Raw genomic sequence first — 16,984 nt, forward strand, 5'->3', positions numbered from 1 at the left:
TCCTTTTTTTTGCTTCCTGGGTATTATTGATGATATAATTATTAATGCAGGTTATCATTTAGCAATCTTGATGTGCCTATGAAATGGTTATTTTTAATTTCTCCTGGCTTGCTTTGTAAAAATGATTGTCCACTATTACTGTATATTACACTTCAATCTAAAATTAATTTTTGGTAGAATTCATTATTCATAGATATTGTAACACAATAGCTTAGGCTGGCCTTGACCTCATATATGCATGGCAATCCTCCTGCCTCAGCCTCTTCAATGCTCAGAGAACAAGCATGAGCTACCATACCCTGGGTAGCTCTCAGTTTTAAAAGCATTGTTTTTCTTCTTTTTAGAACTTTCTGTTTTGGTGAATGATTCTAGTGTAATTAAAATTTTTAAACATTGACCTTCTGATAGGATTCATAAACAAAATTCTATAAAATATACCCTCTACCTCAACAATTCTGTCAGGTTTCATTATGGAGTTCCATAATGGGATTTATATTGATACTTACTATTGTGAAGGAAATGAAAACATCACAAACATTTGTATCATATTGAATCTGACCAAAAATCAATTTTACAGCTTTTCTTATGTGTACTGTTTTCTCCCAATTGATGTGTGTGTGTGTGTGTGTGTGTGTGTGTGTGTGTGTGTATGTGTAAAACATCTTCATACCCCTAATAATTTTCTTGCTGACATCCATCCATGCCATTCTGTGTTGTAGATTGGGTAAAATCTGTTAATATAAGTTCAGAGAATGCATGTAAGGCTCAAGGCACAATGTTCCTTTGTTATGGTAGTAGAAGTACATTAGGAAAAAAATTTTAGTTAAGCCCAGGTAAGGACACTTTGCTTTACTCAGATTTAAAAAAAAAAATGAGCATTGGAGGCTGGAGAGAAGATGATTGACTGGTAAAGAGCACTGACTGCTCTTCCCAAGGATGTGGGTTCAATTCCCAGCACCCACATAGCTCACAACTGTCAGTAACTCCAGTTCCAGGGGAATTGATACCCTTGCATAGACATGCATGCAGGCAAAATACCAATGCACATGGAATAAAAATGAATTTTAAAAAAGTGACCACTGAAGAAACCCAGGTAGTCTCCCATGAATCAACTGTTCTTTCCTCTATCTCTTTCCTTCTTGGAGCATTAGAAATGTAACAATAAATGAAAAGACATCCTCACATATTAAAGGAAAACAGATGCTTTGATAATGAATCAGAGACATAAATTAGATCATTTACTAGTCTTATTTATTTACTTTAGGAAAATGTGCATAAAGAGTTGTCAGTAACCTAAGCACTCACATACTAAAAGAAATGAAGGCCTGTGTTTGAGCACAGGTGGCTTGAGTGTGATGTGTCTACCGCTCTGTGGTCACTGCTGGGTATTACAGCCTGCTGGCTGCCCTCCTACCCACTTCATCATTCAGTTCCTTTTCCTTTTTACTCTTATCAGAGCTCAAGATTAAAATTAGTTCTGATAGAATTGCTAATCCTTTTTAGAGAAAACATTTGACAGCTTAGAGAAATGTGTATTTTCCCCCCTGAGATCTGGCCATTCCTGTGCCTGTGACTAACCAGTAACAACTGGAGGCAGTTGTGGTCCATTTTAGGATTCACTAGTTCTCTAATGGTAGCCATAGGGTCCGAGGCAGAGCAGCATCGGGGAATTGCCATAAGATGGCTCTAGAAGTGCAGTGGTTTCAAAAGTCTACCCTTGAAGGAATACAATGGCCTCCCACACATGGATTTGCTGGCTGACCTTAATTACGTTTCCGTTTTAGTATTTGAGCTTTGAAAAGTGCTTTAGTTACTTGAATTTCTTTTCAAATCCAAGGTTGATGCTTCACGGGTCTGCAGGAAAACAATGTGTATGCCCCAATTAGAACTTCTCATTGTTAAAACACGCCATGTTGTTGTGAAGAATATTTTACTAAATAATGCATAAAAATATTAATTGAGTTTTCAAGGATGTGCATTAATCCATATGTGTAATTAATTGCTTCCAGGTGCTATGTGCTCCTCTCAAACCATATTCTCATTAGTTTGTAACTTAATAGTCCCAAGAAGAAAAGGGACAGCCATTAGATGTTTATTTTACTGAAAGAGGTATTTGCACACAAGCTGGTACATCTTTTGGCAACAAATAGTAAAGAGAAAACCAACAGACTGTTACAAAAGAATCTTGGTTCCAGAGTGAGGCAATTTGCTACCTCTGCTTGTACCTCATAGCCCACACAAACATCTGGATTGCATAGTCCAGTGCTTTTAAGGGCAGAGGGAAGCTGAAACAGTTTCTTCTTAAAAAAGTATTGTTGAGGCATTGTATGCCCATTATTTAAAAAGAAGAAAAAATGAAATTAATTTTAAAGTTCTTCTCATCTGCATTAAGTTCTAATACAAGGATTAGAATTTTATCAATCCAATTAAATGCACTAATTTGGCATTGCCCTACTGTTACATGCTGTATTTTAGTTTTGAATTCAGCCTTCTTTTAAATTATTCCTCTCCCTAAATATCTTCCCTGTTGTTTTAAACCTGTTTCTGTTGTTTTCCTTTCCAGTTTATCCCCATGCCCGTTCTCTATGGCGTGTTCCTGTATATGGGGGTGGCCTCACTTAACGGTGTGCAGGTAAGCTTCCACAGCAGTCAGAGCAAGCTATGCATTGCTCAGAGAAGGATAGTCCCGGATCCTTGAAGGCACCAATCATTACCACTAACTCTTTAAAATACGTCTACTTTCCAATTCCTCAATCTTTTATCTGCTTTTCATTTCTGATGTAATCAACAAAACTAGCTGTTGTTTTCCTGAATGCTCATTACTGAAAGGGGTTGCATAATGTCGTCTGAAGAGGAAATGAGCTCTGTGCTACTGTCCCTACCACCACCACCATTAACCCCCCACCACCACCATCTCCCCTCTTCCTCTCCCTCCCCCTTCCTTCTCTTCACCTTCCTTTTTCTAATATTGTTTCCTCATCTCTCTCTTCACCTTTTTCCCCTCTCAAGATGGATATTTGGGCGCTTACCTTAACCCTCACAGACAATTCTGCATTGCACACTTCTGAGCTCAGTGGTCAAAAGTTTTGCAACAATAAACAATTAAAATTAATGTGTATTAGGTCTTGCTTTCATCAAAAATTTCAACTATTCACAGCTTCAGTTAAAATGACCATCCCTGCCCTTACCAATGTTCCTGCCAATGACCCTGCTCTTGCCCCTGCCAATGACCCTGCTTCTGCCCCTAGTCCACTTTTTAAAAAACTTGCTAGGGAAAACTTTGTAAGGGCCTTTGTCTCTCGATAATTTAATTGGCACCAGGAAACTGGAAGTTCCGCCGCTTTCTGGCACCCTGTTAATTGTAGCCTTATTTAGCACTCAGTAATGTTTTAATGGGAAAAGACTTCGTGTTCTGTGAACATCATAAGAATTCATTTGAACTCCTTCAAAACAGCCCTTGCTTTCATTTATTGCATTTATATTAACTTGGTTTTAAAGTCAGATAGATCTGGGCAAATGGCCAGACCCCCCAAAAGCAAAGCAAAGCTACTTTACTATTCCTGGTTTTGATCCAGTAGAAGAGTTCTTCCGCACTGGGATAGTTGTTATGAAACACAAAGTAGTTCTTCATAGGCTGTGCTAGGTGAATGGCGACATGAGTTTATTTGTGCCAACAAAGTGCTTAAGAAGTATAACTTTGTAAAATATTTTATTTTTGTCTGCCATTATAAATACTCTTTCTTCTCCAAATGAGAAAATATGAACATTAGATGCCTAGAAAATAATAGTTTTTACTTTTTGTTTGCCCTTAAGGATCCAATCTAAATCAGAGATTTGTTTCAGGGTACTCCAGGGGCTTTAACAATGGCTAGAACTGAGTACCTATCTATAAAGAGAAGAAAAGAGCCAACCATCTCATAATGATGGGTGTGGGGAGTATTGTGGGAACAGCTAGTGAACCTTATAACTCCTAGACTGTTGTTATTGTCCCAAATGCCTCTCCACTGTTCCTTAGTTTTCTCTTGATTCTTCCTCTTTTAGATCCTTTTGATGAGGTTGGTTTAGCCAAAAAAAAAGAAAATGATATCTAATCTTTACAGTTAAGAAAATTTGGTTTCTAAAGGGAGAAAAATAAAAAAACCTTCAACTAGGCAGTGGCTCTGAAGAAAGTTGTTTTAGTGCCACCTACTTTCCTTCCTTATGACAAAACATTATTTCTGAATTCTTTTTTATTTAAATCAAAAACAATTTTATTTAAATTAAAAACAATATTTTACATATCATTCCCAGTTCCCTCTCCCTCCCATTCTCCCATGTCCCCCACTGCCCCCCCCCACTCCCCATCCACTTCCCAGGGAGAGTGAGGCCACCCATGGGGGATCATCAAAGTCTGTCACATCATTTGGGGCAGGGACTAGGCCCTCCCCCATATATCTAAGCTGAGAAAGTATGCCTCCATAGGGAATGGGCTCCCAAAGTCCATTAGTGCACTAGGAATACGTGCACTAGGAATAAATACTGGTTCCACTGCAAGAGGCCCCATAGACTGCCCAGGCCTCCTGTCACCCAAGTCTTATAAATTAGTTCAGGAGCTGTCCACACATCATCCCTTCCTGAAAGCCCCTGTGATACATTTCTAAACATCATCTTGTCTGACACCATCAGTGTCACCTCAGCACATTATCTGTGAGGTTTACTTGGCACAAGCATGCACAATCATGCTTGCAATTCCTGGTCATACATGACAGAGCTAATGTCTCTTAGGCTCTTGTGTCTGCTGTCAGTGTCTTGAAACTGTATGCATATGGAGCTTTTCTCTGAAGATAAACAGTGATACACTGGGAGATATGGATATGCCCATCAAATTATAATCTCGAAAAAGCAAGTGGGATTTGTTGGCACACTCTGTGCATTCCCATTTGAACTTAGATCCTTTAAAAGATCTCTGAGGTGCTTACAATGTGGGGTATCATCTTCATTCAGATAAGACAACTGAGGCAGGTGCAGATGTGTAAGTTAGATGTCTTCCTTCATTACATCATACCACAATAGGTTCGGAATCCTCTGTGTTGAGAAGCAGAGAGTAGTGATGGAAGGTAGAGGATGAACAGCTAGAATTGTTTGCTTTGGAACTTTGTCCTTTGTTCCCACTTTATCTTACATACCTGATAACATCTCTGCAAAAGAAAAATTGATCAGCAAACTTAGAAGACTGGTAACATGATCTGACTGTGCTAATGTAAGTCCCCTACTCCCTAATCTGAGCTTTGTCCTTTGAAGAGGGCATTGCTTGCCTGAAATACACAATGTAAATCACTCGTGGCTGGTTAAGCACAGTGGAAATGACTCAGTTGGTTCTTCAAATAACACATTGGATTTTCTTCCACATTTCTTCAAATAACACATTGGATTTTCTTCCACATTCCTCCCCAGTTCATGGACCGTCTCAAGCTGCTTCTGATGCCCCTGAAGCATCAGCCTGACTTCATCTACCTGCGCCACGTCCCCCTGCGTCGAGTTCATCTCTTCACCTTCCTGCAGGTGTTGTGCCTGGCTCTGCTCTGGATCCTCAAGTCAACAGTGGCTGCTATTATTTTCCCAGTCATGGTAGGTTTTCCTAATTGAAACTATTCACGACTGTGTGTATACCACACAGTTACTGTGACATGGAAAACCCAGACCATGTGTGTGGCTAGTCTTTCACTGTCTTTCTAGCTTTCAATTGGTCGTGTTGGCTAGTTATAACTTTAAGTTTCCCATGGCAACAGCTGGGGGCATGCACCTTAGAAACATGCCCTTCTGAGTTAAAATACTGGCTCAAGTTCCTGCTGGTCAGCAAGCATACTTGAGCCACCATGAACTCATCAGTGGGAGGGTAGCGTTGTTATTGTTCTGAGCATTGATAATGAATGCCAAGTGTATAACACAATGTCTGGCAAGCAGTAGACACCAGGACGAATGATTTTTAAGGTATTATATAACAGAACCAATCTTAATAAGAATAAAGTATACTTCAGGCCAAATAGTAGAAGCATTTGTAGACTTGTGAGAAAAGACAGGGCTCATTAGACAAAATAGAGTATTTAGATTTAGGTGGTTTTCATTATTTTAAGGATAAGGCTGGACTCTAGTCTCCCTTAATAGTCATCAAGGCGAAGCAAGTAACTGCCCCTCTGAATGAAAAGGCAAAGAGGAAATGCAAGTTCTAGGTCTTGCCTCCTTACTGAATTCTACACTTTATTGTAATTCTATTTCTCAAAAGAAACTGCACACATACACATATGTTGTGTGACAAAACTTCTCCTAGGGAGATGTAACACACATGTTTACTCACCCCAGATAGGGAACCCACAACAGATCAGAGTATGGATGCCACCTGAAAGTAAAAGGATTATCTCAGGACACCCCAAGGCCAAGTTCTCAGAACAAAGGAGATTTATTTGCCTCAGAGGGACAAAGGGTAGGGATTAAGGGACAAAGATGAGAGATAGAGGATGAGGGAGAAGGGGAGAGGAACAAGGAAGCAAGGATATTTGTCCCTGAGGAGAACAAAGGACTGCCTCTGGATAGAGAGGAGACCAATGTGGCTCATAGGCAAATGGAAGTTTTTAAAGGTAAAAGGAGAAACCCCATGTTAGGATGAGGTGTTTAATTTTAATTGGGCATGTTAATTAGGTGAGGCAAAGGTGGCTTTTGATTGCTAGATTTCAATACTTTGATAGCTGGACCTTGGTAGTCAGCCTCAGGAGGAGGAAGTGGCCAAATAAGGACCTTAATGGCTAGCTTTAGGAATGTAATCAAACAGCTTTTAGCAAGGCAGAGGGAAGGGGAGAGAAGCCCAAGGCCTGGCAGAGCCATGCTCCAGTGGGCTAGTGCCTTTCATTACCAGAGTTCAATTTAGTGAACCAATGAGTTTTATTGGGGTTACTTACAGGAATATGAGTGAGGGGTTACTAACAGGAATGGAAGACTCAAGGACAGCTGCATCACCAGGGCCCACTCCAGCAATGGTGACAGCTTACAAAGCTGAGAACTTGGAGCATATGGTACAGCCTGCAGGAAGCTAAACTGGTTCGAGGGTGTCCTTTCTGTGCCCCTCTGTTGGTCTGAAGCTCTTCCAGGAAGGTGGTCTGGTCAGAGAGTATTCATTGCAGCTTAGGTCTTTTAGGTCTGTAAGCTTTTATTGCTTACTCTGACTGGGGGTGGGGTGGGGAGAGGACTGGAGGGGATTAGTGAATCTGGTCAGTTTCAGGAACTTCCTGAAGGTATTTTGAGTTGTTTACATTCTGTTTAAGGATCTTTCCTGCAGGATATAGTGTTTCAATCATTGGAGGAAATGGATACATAACAACACATAAGACTAATTTCAAAACTATCATCTCAGCTCTGTTCCATTATCCCTATCATTCTGGAAACCATTTCTTTACCATATACTTAGCACATTTTGTTTTGAAAGTCATCTTACTCCTAATGGGGATTGTTATTTTGTTATGTATGTATTTTCTGTTTATAATTGTATTTCTTTTTGCTCCCAGGGACATAGGAAAAATAGGTTAAAATATTACTGACCTTTTCTAAGCAAGATCTTGTTTTCATTGATGGTTCATTACATCTTTTTTTTCCCTCTTAATCTGTTAAAAAAAAATGCATGTTACAAGTGACTCCCATTTACCTGTTAGCATTTCTACCTACCCATTACTTTGTTAAAAGTGGGAAAATTAATCTACCCATAATAAATTTGAGATATATCCATAAATTATATATTGTATATACTAAATACTTTACTTTTATAAAGTGTTACTTTTCCAGAGATTTCTTTAGGTTCATAAATGGTTTTGGAATGTCAGTGGGGCAGATGTTGATTTCTTCAGGAAATGGATGCCTCAAGTATAGAGTGTAGTGTGGATAAAGACCTCTGCTTTTGGAACTTGGCTGTGTATGACTTTTATTGGTGAATAGCTGATGTTAATGAACCTCCATAAGTGGAAAGGCAAGTCATGTAATGGATCCTGGTGTTTGTATGCAGAATAAAAAAAAATCTAACAAAACAGAAAAGTTGATAGGACCAAAGATACAGATGTAAATTTGTTGGCCTAAGAAGCAGCAAAGTGGGCCTCGAGATTAAATATAGAATATAAATCACTCTGGCCAGAAATGACTGAACCAATGCCTCATCAATTAAGGGTGCTTCCTGCACTTCCAAACACCTGTAATTCTGATGTTCTCTTCTAGCCCCCACTGGTACTTGCATAAATGTGTACATACACAGACACACATATAAATAAAAATAAAATAAATATAAAAAGTAGCAGATACCTATCCACTGGATATTCTTGGATAGTATAGCATTTATAAACTTCAGTTTGCTCATCTGTGCAATGGAAATAATGTATTTCTGGAGTTTGTTGTAAGGAATAAATGAACTAATATTTCCTAAGTGTTCAGCAAGGATCAGGAACATGGTAAGCATTTAGTTTATATTAGTGACTAATTTTTAGGAACCTGAATAATTTTAAATTTTTCAATAATGAGGAATCACATGCAAGCTATTTTTACCTTTAAACTTTTAATTTTATTAAAAACTTAACATGGAAGGAAATGGTTTTGGGAAAATAATTATGACTCATTCAAATTGATTATAAGCTTAATTTTAATATAAGCAAACATTCTCTGATTTAATATGATCATATATCTCTGTGAACGAAACATAGGGGATTTTGACTGAGATTTTCATCAAATAACTTGTCCAAGGAAGACTGGATCACTGGGTAAGCAATTCTGTCAGACACTGGACCTATATGGATTTCTGCAGATGTTGATGGCCAACATCAGCAGCATCCTTATGACATCATCTGACATGGCCTGTTTTCTGCTGATGTAGATGGCCAGCATCAGCACCATCCTTACTGTGTCATTTGACATGGCCTGTTTTGTGATTGTGTTTCCAGATCTTGGCACTCGTAGCTGTCAGAAAAGGTATGGACTACCTCTTCTCCCAGCATGACCTCAGCTTCCTTGATGACGTCATTCCAGAAAAGGACAAGAAAAAGAAAGAGGATGAGAAGAAAAAGAAAAAGAAGAAAGGAAGTTTGGATAGCGATAATGACGATGTAAGGGAAATGTGAAACTTTCCATGTAAAGCCAGTTAAAGGAACCTTTTTTTTTTTTTTTTTTTGTATTTGTGCTTCATGGGCCCTGTATTTAACACTCAAATATTTAGCATTATCTTTCAACAACTCTTTAAAAAGATGGAAAGGGCTCTTTCCTGAATTATTCTCATCAGTGCCATAGTCCAGATGGTTCCCCTATAGTTAGGTTATTAACTTGAGAAATGAAAATATTCATATTTATTCTTCTTTAGATCATGTCATGGAAGTACATATGCTTGAGAAGGGGGTGGAGTGTCTATAATCAGTACCTAGAGAAAATCTAGGTTTTAGTTTCCTTATACATATATTTGGTGTATGTGTACTTGCGCACATGGTTGTGGGTGCACACACACAATGAGACCTCAAACCAGTATCCTTTTGAAAGGGCTGTTAAAACGACACTTTGTGTGTAACTCATTTTGGGGGGCTCTTACTTAGTCATATTGGAAAATAATGACCTCTTACTGAAATTCTGATTGAATATGATCATTCATTTCTATGAACAAAACAGAGTGAGTTTTGAATGACACTTTTACCACACAACCTTCCCTATGAAGACTGGGTGTCACTCAGTGAGCAGTTCTGTCAGGTTCTGGATCTATATGGATTTCTGCTGGTGTTGATGGAACAGTAGCATCTACAGCATCCTTATGATGTCACACAATCTGCTTGTGTCCCTGCAATCCTAAAGTAGGAATATAGTTAATATTTAATTACTCAATAACTTCAGCTAAGGATGCTTTATCTCCATTTATAACATCTCCTTAAAGTGCATATTTTTTTCTCATTTTATGTGTAAGGAAATTTAGAATGATAAATATTGACTTTTTTATTTTTCAGAACCTAAAAAAAAATTAGCGTGAGGTATTACTGACAAATGAAAATGTATACATTTAAAGTGTACAATGCAGTGCTTTGACACATATATTAAAGTCATTTTTCTAAGTGTGCACAGCTGGGTGTGGCAAAGCCAGAGCTCCCATTCAATCTTCTCTGTATGTTTGTAGTTGATTGGGCTGTCCGGTCGTATTCTTCTTATAGAACATGGATATAGTACAGCAAAGGGAAGCAACAGACAGAATTGGATTTCAGATAAATTGATCCAATAAGAAAAGGCTAAATATACGAGACACATTTGGCTATAGAGAAAAGGGCTTGGAGGGAACTTATGTGACTATCACCATCCATCTTCTGAGAAAGCAGGTGTATAGATTTTCTGTTTCCAGTGATGAAAAAAGGAAGCACAGAGCATATGTTTAAACTGCAGCACAGATGAGCATGCTGTATTAAAAAGAGCAACATTCTAGGATATTGACTAGAAATCAAAGCTTGAAGTGAAATTTGGACCATTCAAGACAAAAACAAAAGGTTGGCTGGAGTATTAAAATAATTAAAGCAGTATTTCATCTTGAATTCTTTAAATGGACACCTCAGTTCATACAACACCAAGCAAAATCATCACACATTATTAATGTGTAAACTAATATTAATGGAATGTTCTCTGTTACTTAAAATAATATGCAACCTTTGGGGTTGTTTTAAATTTACCCCTCTCTCATGACAAATGTTGAATGAAATGAGTTCCTTAAACTAATCCCAGAATTCTTAAATATGCTTTTGATGACTTGTACTCACACAATGTTCTTGTTTGATATTATTTACCACTTTCTGCTGCATGTTGCAAATGAGTTTTTGGGAAAGTCTCGGGTGGTGCTAATTTCTGTTGCTTCTTCTCTAGCATATCCATATCCAGACAGAAGATGTGTGCATTTGTTCATACACAGTGAACCGTCTTGGCAGTTTAGAGTATATCAGGGCAGTAGGTTCTATATGTTGAGCCCATTATTTGAAGAGTCTCTTCATGCAATGGTAGTGTCTCTTTTGATACTCAGATGATGTGGGGTCCTTGGTTACGTGTGTCCATACTGGGACTCCAGGGTCACAGTTCTTGTATTTATGGCAGACATTGCAAAAATTATGTCTTATCTGCTCACAGTCACTTCTGGGCTTGCCTAGTAATTAAGAGTTGGTTTTGCCCAGGTATCTGTGTATAAGTGCTGTTATTTTGGGCAATATTTGAAGGGAGACTTCTATTTGTGACATGGTCATGAAGGAAGGTACATGTGGCATCTTAATTAATTTAACTTTTTGTCAGATAAACACATCATCTTAGTTCTCAAAAGCTATTATAACTCATTGCCCCTATATACTAATCATAAAGGAATTTTCTTTATGAGCAATAGATTTTAGATAAAAGTCATACACCCATTTCTTTTTTATCTCTGAAGTGTTGAGGATTAAATACAGGGACTCACAATGCTAGAGAAACACTCTACTGAGATGTATTCCCAGCCCTCTTCCTGTTTCTCCTCCTCCTCTCTCCTGACCCCTTTCTTTCAATTAAAGATTGTCTCCTTGATGGTTTCAGTTAATAGATAAATTGGATCTCTTCAGCCCAAATATAGGCTTAGAATCGGTGTTTATTTTCTTAATTCATTTTTAAGGTTCTTGTGTGTTGTATTATATGTTGAGCATATTCTCTCTCATGTCCCTGTTTTCACCCTCCTTCTTCCATTAGTTCCCTTTGTCTCTATAGACAGTTTTACTTCATGATTTTATGTATCTATATAAGAATCTAAGAATGACAAATGAAAGAAAACTTAAATATTCATCTTTCTGAAACTGGCTTAATGCACTTACTATGATTATCTCCAATTACATCTAACTTCTTTCAAAACAACATGGGTTCCTTGTTCTTTATAGCCAAAAAAGTGTGTGTGTGTGTGTGTGTGTGTGTGTGTGATGTTTTCTTTGTCCAGATTCCACATTCTGCTATGGAACTAACTAACTAACTTAGGTTAGTTCCATAATTTAGCTATTGCAGATAATGCTGACATGATCACAGAAACTTTTAAAAGTAAAGTAGTAATCCTATGAAAATGCATGATATTTTGCACTATGTGACCTGTTCTATAACTAATGAATTTTATCATCTTCTTGGTTATGAGTCTACTTATCTGATCATCCCTTTGGTTTTATTTTTCTCAATTTTTTGCTTATGTTTCAATATATTTTTGTTACAAGCAAATTGAAATGAATTTTTAATTATAGAATAGTGTTTGAGTGTATTAAAGTAAGAAAGGGAAACTAAGTCTATAGAAGGTTCCTTGCTAGTAGATGTTTAAAATGTCTTAGAATCATTTTGGACAGGAATATGAGTCATAATTTTCCTAGAGAAAGAATCAGAGAACACTGGGCTGGAGAGATGGCTCAGAGGTTAAGAGCACTGGCTGTTCTTCCAGAGGTCCTGAGTTCAATTCCCAGCAACCACATGGTGGCTCACAACCATCTATAATGAGATCTGACACCCTCTTCTGGCATGCAGGCAGAACACTGTATACAAAATAAATAAATAAATAAATAAATAAATAAATCTTAAAAAAAAAGAATCAGAGAACACTGTAAAACAAAACATGAAATTTAAGACCATATATAGTTTGGAAATTTTCCTGGGTTTAATCTGTGTTCATAGGGAGCATTTTCACTTCACACATGCAACAACCAAAGTTTGCTGATTGGGAATCCAGTTGTGGAACACTTTACAGTTGTGTGTGGTTTGCTGATTCAGACTCTAACTATGGAATACTTTACAGTGAGGTGGAGAGATCTCCTTGCTGTGGTTTGAGCCTCAATGAACTCAGTGCCATTAACTCAGAAGAGGGGAAAAATGGTGGATAAAGATGTAGAGTACTTGAAAAGTTAGGCAGTTGGAATGATACCTAATGCGTTTCTCTTTAGTTGCTGTAAATGATAAAATGGTAGGTTTGGGCAAACACTGGGAAACAGGAAGGGCTGGAATAATAGAAGAGATTCTAAAAACTGTTGTACATTTCTTTCACAGTCTGACTGCCCATACTCAGAAAAGGTCCCCAGTATTAAAATTCCAATGGACATCATGGAACAACAACCTTTCCTAAGTGATAACAAACCCTTGGACAGTGAGTAGAACTAACCTCCTGCATGCTTGCCTGACTATGACCCACGCTTGTCCTTTAGGACTGCCCTCAATTTGCCTTTCTCCTACACTGCCTCTATTTTTTCCTGTGTGAATACTGAAAGAGCTTACTTCCTAGAAGCTTTTATTTTTGTTTCTTAAGCTTTATCCATCTTCCTTTTATTCATAACCTCTTAATTTTTGTTTCATAGTCTTTTTGCTAAGTCATCACCAGGGTTCTTTTGTTTGTTTTGTTTTCAATAGCTAAACCTGTAACCGTATTTTTAACTGATTCCCCCCACACACACTGATATTTAGATCTGCAGCTTATATAGTATTACATCACTATCTGTTACTGTATGTCCTCCTTAGGTTTCAATTAATCGTTTAATTGTTTAAAAGAGAGAAATTATACCTGGAGTCTCTCTATGATCAGTGAATTGTTAATATTTAGAATTTAGAATATTTTCAATTAAATTGGCAGTCATAAAATATTAGTAAAACTCTCTAGATATAACTGAGTTATGTTTTCCTTCCTAATTTCTTCTTTTCTCTTCTGTTATTTTATATTCATAGTTATAACTGTCCAGGTCTTTCTCCAGTATTAGGTTGGCGGCTACCATGTAATAGCATGTGAATGTCATCCTTTTGCCTGTGATTGACAGTCTACTCTGTAGTAATATCAGTGAACATATGAAGTTTTTCCAATGGCATAAAGCAATTGCTGCCAAAACACTTCATGCTTTGAGTTTTCATTTGAAGAAAATGTCTTCCTTTAGATTCAATTGCACTGTAGAGGATACTGAGCTAGTATAGGAACAACAATGGAGACACATTTATTTCTAGTGGATAATGCCACCCACTGTCCGTGAGAGGTTATGGTCACCAAGAAAATTTGATATGAATAACTGTTGATAAAATATGGGGCATATATAGTTATCAATTAATGAATCACCCGCAAATTCAGCAGCTTTAGAGCACAACATGTGTTTTCTCTCATAGTTCTTGACATTGAAAAATTCAAAAACCTTGTTGAGTTGATGATTCTGGCACAGGGTCTCATGAGATTGCGTATTCGGCTGTCGGCTGGAGCTGAGACTCTAGGGACCTGGTTGGAGCTTAGGATCTGTTTCCAATCAATGGTCTTTGGCAGGAAATTTCAATTCCTTGGCCTGTGGATGTTTCTATAGAACTACCATGTCACAGTGGCATGCTTCTACCCAGAGACAGCTTGAAATTCAAATAGAAGCTTAGGTATTTTATAACAAAATCTAAGATTAAACTATCCAGAACTTGTGCCATGGTATATTAGCTGTGAGACAGCTCTGTTGCAGTGTGGGAAGGACAAGAACACAAACCCAGGAAATGGGATCATTGAACACCATTTGGAGGCAGAGTACCCACTGCATTGAAACCAGTCTTACCTTTATTGTCTAACTTGTAGATATCACTTATAGACATAGCTAATTTTATGCCCACCCTTATCAACAGAAATTAGTTAGGAATTCCCTTGAGAATTTAAGTTCCTCTATCATATTCTGCTTTCATTTTCATCCCTAGATAACTAAAGGCAAAAGAAGGCTGTAAAGGTTAGTTTAAAACTTAAGGCTTGTGATAAAAACTTATATACCAATTGTTTGCCCTGTCAAAATCCCTTTACTAGTATAATTGATGGCTGATATAGAAGCTTAGATATAACCACTTTGACTGAAACTTTTCTAATGATGTGTAATCTTCGTAGGCCAATGAAGAACAGAATTGATTAAACTGGAGATGTTATTAATACATGTACCTCCAACATCTCTTTACCTCTTGAATACAAGCAGCTAGGCAAGACTGAATGTTGACATGGATGGAAGCTCAAGGACATGCGTGAGACAGAGAGAGGATGTTCTAGCCCATAGCAGGGATTCCCTTCCTACCCTAAAGGAGATGGGGACAAGGATTTGGGCTCTATCATACTGCATGCTTAGCTGGATACAATGTTCATCGACACTGTCTAAACCTGATTTTCCTACTCTTTCCAGTTCAGAAGGGTGCCTTGCTTTGCATGAAGATTTTCATATTCACTCTCATTTTACATTTTTGCCAAAGATCTGTTTTGTTTGATTTCATTTTTTTTTCTTCCAGGAGAAAGATCATCAACATTCCTTGAACGCCACACATCATGCTGATAAAATTCCTTTCCTTGAGTCGCTGGGTATACCAAGGTCAGCATTTGCCCTGTGCTGTGGGATGCTGCAGCAGTGGGGGTTATGGGCAGAATCCCTGGTTCTCTTCTTTGGGACTTATTACCCACAGACTCAGGAATCACCCCAGAGTGATTGAGCTTTACTCTTAAGAATAATGAAAAACTTAAGTATCATTAAGTTAAAGGCCAGAATCGATATTAGCCCTTACAATTTCATTGTCATGCAGGGTGACTGGAATTTCCTCCTCTCTAGCAAGGGTCTGGACATGACAGGACCTATTTGAGTCTCAGAAGACAGAACCGTGAATGCCTTCAGGGCGCTGGTCTTGGCCCTTAATTTCTAATATTAGCTACATAGTAGTCTCATTTTTGTTTTATTTTGAGAATTTTCGTTATATGTGAAATCTTGGGCAATTTTTACTTGAATTTACTTTTGTTTAAAGGTCCCTGTTCTTCCCAGCACTTGGGAGGCAGAGGCAGAGGCAGGTGGATCTCTGTGAGTTCGAGGCCAGCCTGGTCTACAGAGCTAGTTCCAGAACAGCCAAGGCTACATACAAAAACCCTGTCTCAAAAAACAAAACAATAAATAAATAAATAAATAAATAAATAAATAAATAAAAGTCCCTGTTCTTAACACACACGGAAGGGATAGGCGTTACAATGAGACTGGGGCAGACTACAGCATTTTAAATGTGCACAGTGCACAAGCATTTCAGAGACGGTAATGGAAATTGTTTTTACTCATGGTTTTTCTTCTTTCTTTTGTCTGTTTTGTTTCAGTCCTCCTAGAACTCCAGTGGAAGTTGTGCCTCAAATTAGAATAGAACTTGAGCCTGAAGACAATGATTATCCCTGGAGGAACAAGGGAACAGAAACTACATTGTAACCTGTTTGTCTTTCTCAAAACTGACAGTTGTGTCATTAACCATTCTAACTTTTTCCCTTTCTTTTTTCGTCTCTGTATTTTAACACTTTTGTTTGGTCACTGGCGGAATAATACAGTCACTGTCTCTACTTCTCTCTTGCATAGGTAAAATCAGGATAATAGTGTCCCTTTCCTTTAAAACAAAACAAAACAAAACAAAAACAAAAAGCACCTGAGGGATCATATTTTTGTTTCCAGGTGTTCAGATGTCCTCTGACATGTAAATCTCTGTCACTCAAGACACACACAGAAGCTGCCCTTGTCAAGCAGCGATCAAAAGTATTAAGAATTTTATACCACCTTTTATGAAACTGTTGAAGGAACTCATGACCTAAGCTTAGAGCTGTGCTTATTGGCTTGCCATTGTCTGCTAGAGCAGCCCTTGACCTCCAGACAGAGTCCCTTCCTGCTTACAGAGTCCCCAAGACTGGAAAAGTGCTGCTACCCACCTGCTCTTGCTGTCAACCCTGATCTTAGAGTTATCAAAAGCAGAAAACACTAATGGTACTTCACTCCCTGTAGAGAAACCTTTGCCATCATTGTAGCAAGTGCTGGAATGTCCCTTTTTCCTATGCAACTTTTTTTAAACCCTTTAATGAACTTATCTGTTGAGTACATCGAAGAATATTTTTCTTCCTAGATTTTGTTGTTTAAATTATGGGGCCTAACCTGCAACTTATTTTTTGTCAATTTTTTAAACTTTTTTTTAATTACTGTAAAGAAAA

General features: G+C 37.9%; 1 protein-coding gene across 4 annotated transcripts in view; it reads left to right on the forward strand.

Moving 5' to 3' along the window:
* The window catches only part of LOC100763623 (electrogenic sodium bicarbonate cotransporter 1), a 281,927-nt gene extending 265,707 nt beyond the window's left edge, over positions 1-16,220 (forward strand). For 3 of the 4 annotated variants that reach the window (XM_035452942.1, XM_035452944.1, XM_035452945.1), the window contains 5 exons: positions 2,564-2,632; positions 5,434-5,607; positions 8,949-9,110; positions 13,051-13,147; positions 15,274-15,317. In XM_035452942.1, the coding sequence (XP_035308833.1) occupies positions 2,564-2,632; positions 5,434-5,607; positions 8,949-9,110; positions 13,051-13,147; positions 15,274-15,317 (546 nt within the window). Of the gene's footprint in view, positions 1-2,563; positions 2,633-5,433; positions 5,608-8,948; positions 9,111-13,050; positions 13,148-15,273; positions 15,354-16,114 lie in introns of those variants that run through there. The other variant, XM_035452943.1, reaches the window with a different exon arrangement.
* The last annotated feature ends 764 nt before the right edge of the window (positions 16,221-16,984 follow it).

This window comes from Cricetulus griseus (genome assembly GCF_003668045.3).
Source record: "Cricetulus griseus strain 17A/GY chromosome 1 unlocalized genomic scaffold, alternate assembly CriGri-PICRH-1.0 chr1_1, whole genome shotgun sequence".
Classification (NCBI taxonomy): domain Eukaryota; kingdom Metazoa; phylum Chordata; class Mammalia; order Rodentia; family Cricetidae; genus Cricetulus; species Cricetulus griseus.